Source organism: Ictalurus punctatus, chromosome 18 (assembly GCF_001660625.3).
Source record: "Ictalurus punctatus breed USDA103 chromosome 18, Coco_2.0, whole genome shotgun sequence".
NCBI classification, from domain to species: Eukaryota; Metazoa; Chordata; class Actinopteri; order Siluriformes; family Ictaluridae; genus Ictalurus; species Ictalurus punctatus.
The window spans coordinates 24,725,987-24,738,313 of record NC_030433.2 but is presented as its reverse complement, the minus strand read 5'-3'; the positions used below and the strand labels follow the sequence as shown (position 1 = coordinate 24,738,313).

The 12,327-nt window shown below is 40.9% G+C and overlaps 1 protein-coding gene across 1 annotated transcript; it reads right to left on the bottom strand.

Moving 5' to 3' along the window:
- Window positions 1-9,667: 9,667 nt before the first annotated feature.
- Window positions 9,668-11,873, bottom strand: fgf1b (fibroblast growth factor 1b). The gene is made up of 3 exons (XM_017492399.3): window positions 11,416-11,873; window positions 10,532-10,635; window positions 9,668-10,255 (listed from the first exon to the last, which is right to left on the bottom strand). Exons 1-3 carry the CDS (start codon window positions 11,582-11,584, stop codon window positions 10,064-10,066), a joined length of 465 nt encoding a protein of 154 aa, XP_017347888.1. The 5' UTR covers window positions 11,585-11,873; the 3' UTR covers window positions 9,668-10,063.
- Between the last annotated feature and the right edge of the window lie 454 nt (window positions 11,874-12,327).

Genomic DNA, 12,327 nt, shown 5'->3' with positions numbered 1-12,327 from the left:
CGCATGTTATTTCTACGACAACCAAGACAACACTGTTTCAGTCCAGGATAACAACATTTACAGACTAATACACACTCAGCAATTTCTCTTCTCTTCTCTTCTCTTCTCTTCTCTTCTCTTCTCTTCTCTTCTCTTCTCTTCTCCAGTATCTGCGCTCACCTTTTGCCTTTCTTTCCACACATGTAAGTTTACTAATCTCAAGACATCGGCAGAAAAAGGATGTTGATGCACTCTGGCTTACCTTTCTCTTTTCCCAAAGCATCTCTCTCTCTCTTGCTCTCTCTCTCTCTGTGTGTGTGTGTGTGTGTGTGTGTGTGTGTGTGTGTGTGTGTGTGTGTGTGAGTGAGACTGATATCAGCACTTGGAGGCTAAATGGAGCTGTACTTCATCCTGGCTGTTTGCTAGGCCCAGCTGGAAGACAGCGCTCACGGCCCAACCTCAAATTCTCATTTGGAAAACAGATAATACAGAGCTTCAGCTGGACGCATAGGGTAATATAACCCACATGTGTGAACCAGATTCCTCTCTCTCTCTCTCTCTCTCTCTCTCTCTCTCTCTCTCTCTCTCTCTATCTCGCCCTCTGTTTCTGTCTTTCTTTCTCCATGGTAGACCATTCATGCCTTTAATGTGCAGTATGAAGACACACAGGTATGTACACTTTGCACTATGATGTAAAATATCCAGGTGAGTGTTTGCATTTTTTCCTGATCATTCCTTTTGCTTTGCCATTTAGGGTTATTTACAAACTATGATGAAACATTTGATAGATGCAGGATTGTATAAATGACTGGTCTACTGCCTCATATGCAGCACACTACATTTTGTTTGTGTGATTCTTCTGATGCTCACTAACATTTAACATGTTACCCCTAATTCAAAACAACATTCCTCACAAGTGTGCAACCCCCAAACTCTCTGTCTCTCTCTCTCTCTCTCTCTCTCTCTCTCTCTCTCTCTCTCTCTCTCTCTCTCTCTCGCTCTCTCTCTCTCTCTCTCTCTCTCTCTCTCTCTCTCTCTCTCTCTCTCTTTCTGAGGGTCCAGTGGGAGTGGAGAGTTTGTGGCTGATAAGGCTGATGTCATTCCTAAACTTCCTGTGGATGTGAGTAACTGTACATGTTCTGCTCAGAGGCACGGTAGGGGAGCAACTATAAAAAGTGCTGTGTGCTTATCATACACACACACACACACACACACACACACACACACACACACACACACACACACACCTCTGGAATTAATATACATAGCACAGAACATTTCTAAAAAAAAAAAAAAAAATTGTAATTAATGATGTACTCACTCTGAATGCTTTACAGCTCATATTTACAGCATTTGTTCCAAAATATTTGGAGTCTTATATGCATATGTTTGCTAAATATCTAATAATTTTGTTTTATAATTTGTAGTTCCATGCAAAACATACGAACACACACATTTCTCACACATTGTTCTCCGGTTTTCCAGCTCCAGCAGTGACCGAAGCCCTCCTCGTAGACAAAATCCTCCTCGTCCTTTTCATTCTCTCATCAGATCAGATCAGATCAGATCAGATCAGATCAGACAGAGACCATGATTGAGAATGATGAGTACCTGAATGAGGATCTGATTGTAACACTTCCAAATGTACAGAAGCTGGTGCATTCACTCGTTTATCTCTGTGGGATGTTCTCAGCGAAGGAAACGGCCTTTATGAACTACTGACAAATCCAGCAATATATATATTTTTTTAAAGAAAGAAAAATAAGAAATTGCATTTGAGATTTTTAACAAGTACTTTGAAATTACTCGAGAATTATTTCAGCTAGAAAAAAGAAATTGCAGATCGATGAGTCCATTGTAAATATCTGGGTCTGTTCCAGATTTGTCTACATGGTGGTGTTGATCTGTCAGTTTTCCTCCCTCCACCACTGGGTCCATCCGAGATCATCGTTAGCTTGATATTGCCAGAACGAGTGGTTGAATGTTTAGAGGATTTGTATGGAATCATCCTTGTAACCTGTAGATGAAAAGATTAGCTTTTGGGATCTATCCGAACAGGGTGAAGGTCACAGCAAGGTCAAATGTCTGAAATAGTTTTTCTTCAATAGCTTCGTTCCTGTTTGGAGTTTATTTTAAGAGTCAAACAAATCAGTAATAAGAAGGATTAGGCAGTGGAGACGTCCCCATCCTCGCTGTTGGTCTTGAGTACTACTTGTTTAGTAATGCAGTAAAACCTGAGATTTTTATGAGACAGAGTAAATTGTTCTGATGTTTAGGTTCAGTCGTGCTGTCTCAGAAGTCGTCCTGCATCCAGGTTGATGTGGAATATCTTAGGATTCACTGACATTTAGAATGGTTTAAAGTACTTTGGTTAAAAGCATAGGTTTTACTATACATCACTGAAGGGTGGTCTCGAATGGAGGAAAATGTTTTATAAGTGAGGAATAACACATGACGGGGCATGGATCGAAACACTGAACCTGCAGACCTTGATGAATATAAAAATAAATGTCTCCTTAAAGAAAACTTCACCATATCGATGATTTTTAATCCGTTTATGTGGAGTGCCCACCGTACTTGTCCTTGCGAACGAGCTGTCACTATGGAAACGATAAGGTGTTAGAACGAGCGCGCTAATATAAAGCTGTGATTTGTGTTACAGACAGAACTACTGTCAGAGCTGCTGTTATAGAAAATGAATCATCACCTTCTGATTCAAGAATTCATCTGCGCTGTGGTATAAAGAGATATGAAAACACGCCCTGAAATGTTGATTAGTCTGGACAGCAGATGTGTTTTCTGTCCACAGATCTGGGTTAGATATCTGTATCTATCTCCAGCCTGATAGGTTTCAAAGAAAGTTATGATACGACTAGAAATGTTTGTTTTTATCGTTTTGATACATGCGTGCGTTTTTACATATTGTGTGACTAATTTCATGCCATTTAGCAGGAAGTTTAAGTCTTTATGTGCAGTAAAACACCTCCGGCTAACGATTAGAGTGTTAAAACAAGCGTATGACTCCAGACCCGAGACTGGCACGCACTTCACAGCCTGCGAGACTCGAGATTTCACTCAGACTTGTGAACATCTCTGCCTTAAGGAAAATCTTGCACCATGTACATTCTTAAATATAAAGGTACCTGAAAAGGTTCTTTAGAGCGATGCAATATAATGAATGAACAATTTTTGGTTTCTTAAAGAACCCAAATGTGAACAATAATATTTTTCTATTCACTGGAACCACAGAGCTTTTTTATTCTCGAACTCTCCGCTTCCTCGAGTCCTGGGTGTATTCCTGGCTTGTGCCCAGTGTTCAGGATACACTCCAGACTCACCGCAAGCCCTGACCAGGATAAAGCACTTACTGATTGTACTTAGCTACAGCTGAGAATTGTATATCTACATACGGACGTATAATGTAGGTGCATCTGACGCAAAAGAATGTGCACTTGGTCTTTCTGTTCTTTTGATAAACCTGCTGAGGTTGTTCTTGTCTATTCTTCCATTTTATTGTAGAATTTAATCCATTCATCTTCTAGGACTTGTCGGTGGGTTTAGACTCTCGTTCTTGACTCTTAACTAGTTAATATTTTTTTCAAGTAGTTTCACTTTACTTACTGAATGATAAGCTTTACATTATTCCGTCTATGCCGGCTTTCTGTGTGTTCATCTATCAGTTTTTATTCATGATTTGAGTTTTGTACTGCGATCTTTTATGATTTAACAATGTTCCATATTCACAGTTTTGACACTACTCGTTCACCCTTCTCTCTTGCTCCAAACTGCTCCACACTCGCCCATCGTGGACTGCTGAAAATCTTGGCATGATTTAAGAGCAAATGAAGAAAAGCAAATGCGACTCCTATGTGCTTTCAACTTCCTATGCATACAAATCGGAGGGGTGAGCAGTGATGTGTGAGTCCGTCTCTGCCAGCTGGGCCTCAAGGTCTGCTGTTCTGCTCTAGTCTACCATGGCACTGCTCCTTTCCATCTGCAACGTGTCCCACAATTAGAAATCCTGACACTGAATCCATTCCCCCACTTTCCTCCTATAGCTGTGGAGTGAAGTGGAAAGAACAGACTTAACACGAGAGCAAAAAGCAAAGCATTTCTTTTATCTGGCTTTACGGTTAACTCGCTCTCTGTCTGCATCTGGTCATGGCTGTGAAGAAAACTGGACTCGGATGGACTGCAGAGAGCGTGATAGTGAGAGGGAATAAATAGAACGAGGTCACTGACGGGAAGTCTAGATCGAGAAGGGGATAGGGAAGGAGATAGTTGGACAAAGAGAGAACAACAGATCAAGCTCACAGGATACAGGGTCATCTCTCATGCAGATCTGTCTCCTGCCTCTGAGCCTCGAGCCCTCTGGCCACTTCCCGTCCGGAAGCTCAGAGTCTTCCCTGGATGACTGCTTAAAGAGCCCCACTCTGGCAGACAGCCTGTAAGCCTGAAATCCTCACTAAACACCACTCAACACGCCCGTCCAAGCCCCAAACCGAGCCTCCATCACTTTCCCATTACCCTTTCTACCAGAGACAGGCGATGCAAAGCCAACGATTCCTGACACTTTCCGGATCAGCCCACTCCTCTGCTGAGACAATGACAAAGCAGTTTACATTCACGCGGGTAGAAATGTGAGAAGATTTATCCCGACCAAGTGGAATTAAAATGTAAGATGGGGCATCAGTCCATCACAGTGCACCATGCACACACACATTCCCACTTGGGGGCAATTTATCCAGATCTAGTCTTCCTACTGTCATGGTTTTGGAGAGTGTGAGGAATCCGGAGAACCCGGAGGAAACCCGTGTGGACACGGAGACAACATGTGACACTCCACACAAACAGCAACCTGAGCTCAGGATTAAACTGGGGACCTGGAGCTATGAGGCTCCACAAAAAAAAAAAAAGAAGGATTACAATTTTCCCTTTACAAATAATAAGAATTAACAGCATCTGTTAGCTTTAATGTGTAAATACACTTCAAGACAGGAAAACATTTCCGTTATTACCCCCAAACAAATGCCTTGGATGAGGCCCTGGAAGGTAATAGCATAATTGTAAAGGTCTAGAACAGTGCTGACTTTCTCTGGTTCTCTTTTCTTTCCTTTTTTGGTAAATAAATTAGACCTGCTAACTAATTCTGATACTGCTTTGGCCGTCTCTTATACTCAGGGAATTTCTCACCGTTGCCTGAGGTCTCTCTGGCCCAAACTTTGAAATTAGGCCTTCGATCATCAGACACTTTAGCTGCCTGGTGAGATTGGGGGAAATTGGGGAAATCAACTTATTGGAAATGGTCAGTTTTCAGGATTCTCTGTGGGAGACTGAGTAAGCCGAGTCCCACTCCACCCCCTTACTGAGACAATGGGTCAATTCTTCAAAAAAAAAAAAAAAGTGACCTATTTAGATGTTCCTGTGAATAAAGGGGATAATTATAAGAGCTCTCGTCGTGCGCTTTCACAGGAGAGGATGTGGCCCAAAAAAGAATGAATGAAGGAAAGAGGAAGCTTGAGGGCTGGAGGGCAGGGTTGTCAGGAGGAAACGTACAAAAGTGACATCATAAAGGAGAGGAAATGCTGTGCTTCAACCTGGAATGTGAAACATTTGCTGAAAATAGAGGCTCTGAATGTGCAGTGTTTGTTTGTCAATAGGTTAAAAAAGGAGGCTGTTTGAAAGGCAGTGGGATCTCAGACAATAGCAGGAATGTGAAAAAGGAAATGGCGTCTTCATGTAATCTCGAGGACAGGAAGCTTGTGAGATTCTGTGAGACCTTACTGTGGAAAAACTTCAAACACATCATCTTCCACATCAGCCCCAAAACTATGTGCACCACCATCGCAGATCGTACGCATTTCCGACCTGACTCAAGCTAAAAACAAAACAAAACAGGGACTTAGTCATTAGGTGTGTGTAGATAATGTCAGCATCCTGAGGACGCACTATGAAAGCAGGACTGGGGCAGGAATAAAAGTTTGCCATATTCCAGTCCGGCTTTCCTGCCAAAGTTTTAAAAAACAGGAAAGATAAACGAGGCATGCTGTACTTCCTGGACATCAGTCCCGAGATGTAATACAGGCTGCTCCTCCACATACGGAGGTCCGTGTGAAAGAGCCAGGACTCACTGGGATATGAGGAGAATCTCCAGTATGTGCCCGTGTCTGTCACTACACACTTCTGAATAGATAATAGCTATTTACGAATAATAACAATCAATTAAAAAAACAATAACGTGTAAAAATATTTAACAGAAACTCAGACAAACGTCTTCAACAGTACAAACAGTAAGAATGTAAATGATTTCTTTATTTGTAATAGTGACCTTTAATATTGACCTTCGTAAATAAGCACTGAATGGCCTTTCCACTGACAATGGAAATAAAGTACCGTACATTTTCCACATTGTTATTATTTGCCGTTAATTAATCAGTACTGTATGGCCTTTTGATTGAAAAATTTGGCACAACAATATAAATATTTTTGTATTTTAATAAATTTTTAATCTAGGTTCCTAAAGGTGGAAAGAAACATCAAAATAGATGATCATATGAACCACTTTTTGAGACCTAATTATGTGAAGTAATAGTTAAATGATATTAATGCCTAGAGAAATTTGGTGGCATTCACACTGACTGGCTAAATTAATCATACTAGACTATATTATAAAAATCATTATGACTTAACAACACACATATTTATATATAAAATCACTAAAGTTTGTTTTCGAAGCATGCACACGGGGAGGAATTGTCCGTTGTGTCAGTGCCTTTCCCTTCACGCTCCCATGGCCTTCTGCTTTGTGTAGAATCTGAGTTGATGGTAAGCGCTTGAACAGATGGTATTCTGTCTTTAAAGAGATAGTTTGGCCGAGAACTCTGAGATGGCTGATGGTGAACAGAAGCCAGCATAACCTCAACGGTGGCAGTTAGCATGGACGCAAATGAGTCCAGTTGGATTTGTTAGTTGAATTTCCATTATCGTGGTCATGTAGGATGTATCTTAGCTCTGGATGGACAGAAGCGAAGTGAACAAGTTCAAGCATGCATGGTAGTGATAGAGTTTCATTCTCAGGAGATGGTGGTCCAGAGGGTCCTCTAACTTTAGGATGCCTCTGTGTGTGTGTGTGTGTGTGTGTGTGTGTGTGTGTGCTCTGCTCTGAGGTAACAGAGGAGTGTTTGTGCAATTTACAGGGGATTTGTCTTCCGGCCTGACACGGGTCTGTCAAAGTGTTTTATGGTGCTGGTATCTTGGCTGCAGCTGTGTTTGGGGACTCCCAGAGGAAGCTATTGCTTGTTCAGTTTACAGTGAATAGCTCTCTTCCTGCACTGACTGTGGACCTAGAGGCTGGAGGCCAGAGTGCAGAACAGTGTGTGTGTGTGTGTGTGTGTGTGTGTGTGTGTGTGTGTGTGTGTGTGTGTGTGTATCTGTGCATGGTTTAGTCGTCCCTCATGTCTGCGTGGGTGGATATGCCTTTTGCACATCTGTTTGAGTCTATGGGGTTTTTGTATCTCTGTAAAGCTGAAAACTCAACACATGTCTGCTAATGGGTTTGGAATGAGCTTCTCCTACTTGTGATTCAGCACACCGATGTGACTAGTTCACAGCAGGGGGCCTAATTTCCTACAGTCACAGCTGCTGTTGGCCATTTGCCTCAGCTGCTTCACACCACCTTAAACGAGGACATGATTATTGTGAAGCCATTTTGATTAGTTCTCTCGAAATGACATCACCAAAATGGAGATATGAAATGAAGTAGTATTCAAAATAGATCACACGGATAAAAGACTGTTATTAATGAATATATGCACCTTAGGATTTGTAAATGAAATATATAACAAATATATAATGAAATAGATTACGAAGAAGAAGAAGAAGAAGAAGAAGAAGAATTAGAAGAAGAAGAAGAAGAAGAAGAAGAACCCAAATCTCTTCTGAAGTGATGACTAACATCCTGAATGATTACCTATAATAGAGTGAACGTTTTCATTTCAAATGCATTGATCAGATACAACACTGTCACCTAGTGGACCGTCTGTGTAACACAGTCCTGTGCAAAAGTCTTAGGCGCATGCAAAGAAATGCTATAAATCAAAGATGTCTTCCAAAAATAATGAAATTGAACATTTGTACATAAATAAAGTCCTCTGTTAAAAGCAGTAAACGATAATAAACGAAACCAAGTGGATATGAAGCGTAACAGCGCTGTGCTGATTAAAAACGCATCGTCGACTCTCGTTTCTGTTTCTGTTTCTGCAGATAAAACCCCACAGACTTCATCAGGACTTTGGTTTCAAAAGTGGTGTATTATGTGATCTGTTCCTTTCTTTACTGACAAACAAACATTTCTTTTTTTTCTTTTTTTTTTTAGGAAATTTAATGTTTGACTCAATAATAATAAATATCAATAATCATAAAATTTACATTTAAGACAAAATTTGTATTTAAAACACTTTTTTTGCGCAGTACTTTGTATTTTGAAAGTAAAAAACCCCACTGCTTGTATATTTCTTTCAAATCCATCACCATATCGCTCGTGTAGCACTTTTTAAGAGTAGACAGAGGAAGTTTAGTGGTTAAGGTTCTGCACTGGTAATGAAAGGGCTGTGATTTCACATCTCAGGACCACCAGAGAGTCAGTCTTGTGTGTTGAGTAAGACCCTTAACCCTAACACCATGCCATAGCTGACCCTGACTCTGACCCTACGTCCTTTCAAGTCAGGCTTTTTAACTCAAAGAAACTGCTGTACTCGTGTACTTATGTACATTCAAGAATATATTTGAAAAACTTTACACAGAAACCCGGTTGCTTTTTGATATTACTCAAATTGCCCAAATCAGTTGTGCTGGTGATTTAATATTAATACGTTTAGTAATAAAAAAAGACTGATATGTGACCGTCTGTGTTCCGAGTCTGGAGTAGGCCTAGCGTTACTGTGTGATGATGATGATGATGATGATGATGATGATGATGTAGAGAAAGACTGTTTTCAAAGTATCAGCATTACGAGCAAATCAAAATGATTTACACATCAGCTTCAAAATATTTTTTACACACCAGTTTTCTGTCCTTTTTCAATAATAACTCATGTATAATCAATTATAATGAATCATTTTTTTATGATTGTTGCCTGTTAAATCATCACATTGTTACACCCATATTAGACTATTATTTAAACTAAAGTAAAGCATAACACACTCCATATAGCCCTTTTAACTTTAATGTCCTGCTTGCAAAAATAATATATACATTAATAATAAAGGATGGATGATTCTTAAGTGTGAAAATCTTAACAAGCTAAACTCACAGCTCCAGGATCCTGAGCTCAGGTTACTGTGTGTGTGGAGTTTCACATGTTCTCCCCGTGTCTGTGTGGGGTTCCTCTGGGTTCCTAACACCTCTCAAAACATGTCATTAGGTAGATTGTCAGCTCTTAATTACCCCTAGGTGTGAACGTGTGTGTGTGTGTGTGTGTGTGTGTGTGTGTGTGCAGTTTGTTTCTTCACCGAAATATTATAACGTTACTTGCGCCAACAAAACTAGTGCAATATAAAATCTTTTCTCAGCAGTATGTTCATTAAATATCATCTGGATGCTTATTTCTGTAATTCGGTTACCACGGTTACGCAAGTCAGAAACATTGGGTTGTATGTGATCTTCTGAACGATCCGTTTAAATAACAAATCTAATCAAAAGTTTTATTAATATCAAAATACTTTGATCATGAGATAAATATACAATAGCACAAAGGTACAATATACAATCGCACACAAAAAGGTGATTTAGTAAGGTTGTACGTGAAATTACTATTATTTTCTATTTACTTAAATTAATATATACATCAAAACAATAAATTAATAAAACAGCATTTTCTTTTAAAGATAAGTGACACTTTAGAGCAGAAAATCCTCTTTAGGGAAGCGTGGACCCCGTGGTTATGCACCGAGGGCCTCCAGACCCAAAACTTTGAGAACCAGAAATCGTAAATCAAGCGTCTTATTTATAAAAGTTTTTTTTTTTTTGTGGTCATTTGACATTAATCCCACTTTGTAAATTCCAAACAATGTGAAACTTCAGTGTTCACTGTGCAGGAATGGGCAGGAAGTAGACCGCATTCTGGCCTCTGTGGGTGTTAGGACCTCTTTTCATCTGGCCGTTTTTCTTGATGCCCACGTACCAGACCCCGTGCTCCCGATGTCTGTGTGAACTGTACGTGTTGTAGTGGTTCTCCTCCATCTTCTCCGTGAAATAGCACTCGTCATTCAGCAAGGACTGGGAAGTAAAATCAGGACAGATTAATGAAGTGTGTGGCTTAAACTTCGTCTACACGGAAGTCAGGGAAGCATTAGAACAAGTTTGAACATTGTGTATTGCATCATTTTACAGTCTTTGTGGTCTACTATGCTTACTGGAAATTGCCTGTTTAGCATTGCTGTGTGGGTTTTAAAGGAACCGCCCTGGTACAGTTATACGCGTACGACACACATGTTCAGTGTTCTTGTTGTTTAGTTTGAACACAGTGTGAATTTAACTCGTGCACAAACTCACAGTGCCATAAAGCTTTCCGCTTCTGTCCATGGCCAGGTAACGTCCCGCCTCGTGACCTCTGATGATCACCACACCTGTGCTCACTGCTTTCACCTTTAGCACAGCTGTGAGGAATAAAAATGCAGCAGACAAATGCTGTGTCAAGAGGTGACTCCAGTTGTGTGTGTCGCATGCCCTCTGTGTCTGTTTTATTCCAAATGGAAGCTATTTTTTGGTAAACGAGTAGCAACCTGGATGATGATGATGATGATGATGATGATGATGATGATTATAAATGAAGCATTCTTACATGCAGACACGGACATTCACGTCACTGGTCGACGCTGTTAGGAACGTGCGTGCATTATATGATTATAACGACTCCGAAAGCTGATTAAAAGTACTACAGTGACCCATAAATCCTTTCACAACACAAAGCACAATATTCCAAAGTTAACTTAGAATAAGAGTTAGAGAACAGACACAGTTCAGCAGATAATGAAGGATGTGAAATATTACAGACGTTTTTTGTAAAGACTGAGATGTTTTTAAAGCATTTAACAGTTTAAGAAAGGGGGTGGTGGGGGGGGGGGGGGGGGGGGGGGGGTTAAATGCACATGTTAAACGTACAGAAGATAACAGCAGCACCTCAGTGACAGCCAGAGGTACAGTTTAGTATTTTATTTCCTGACAGTGTAGAGAGTAAGAGCTGAGATTTGCATGGACACACTGAAGGTTGATAGATACACACACACACACACACACACACACACACACAAACAGACACCAGGTGTTAATCCACAGCTGGACATGTTGTTGTGTAAGATGCAGCCTAGTGTTAGTGTTAATAATGGAGTTCAGTTGTTGTCCACGTCTCATTCGAGTTCATGTTGTTCTGTTCTTACTGTAAGCGTCGTTCTCTTGCCGGATTCCGTCCACAGCTCCGCCGGGTAACACGCGTAAAAACTGCCCTCCGTTCCTGCAGTACAGCCGCTTTAAAGCGTCGTAACTCGGCTGCTCGAGATCAAACGGCGATGGCGACGGTCCGAGGACCGTGACGAGACCCTCCGTCATTCCGCAGTCTCTCCAGAACCCCTGGCGCACTGAAACGCTCCCGGTTCCGGTTCCCTCACTGGGCTTGGTGTGTGTGTGTGTGTGTGTGTGTGTGTGTGTGTGTTCACCGTAACGCCGCCCTTCTGATTTTATTACGCACAGCGCTGACCCAAACGCTCCGGTGTGCGCACAACGCGCGCAAAAAGGGTCACCGACCAGTGAAACCGGGACCTTCACCGAAACACCTTTCACTGTGTCTCAGACAACAGAAACGGACCGATTCGGTCAAAATCTGCGTAATATCACGCATGGTGTCTGATGACATTCCCATGATTACACCATTTCCAGTGCACAATACCCTGCAGAAGTCTCAGTGCACCCTATTAAAATAAATAAATAAATAAATAAATAAATAAATACAGATGGTGTCCTAGATGTTTCTTTTATGACTTGCTCATTATTGGGTCAGTAAAAATCTGACCACTGACCACTTCTCAGAAGGGGGGGGGGGGGGGGGGGGGTTGTTGTTTGCTGTTTGCTTCTCTTTATTGTACATTTTATGATGTAGAAAGTGTTATTTTTGAAGTCATGTTTTCTCTATAGCATTTCTTTACATGTGACTAAGATTAGAGATAAAATAAAGCTAAACCAGGGTGCACCCTGGACGGGGTAAGTACAGGTGCAGTCTATCAAAAGTAAGCAAGGATACAATAAGCAGCATGATGTACATTGAAGTACATTGAAGGACGGTAATATCAGCAATA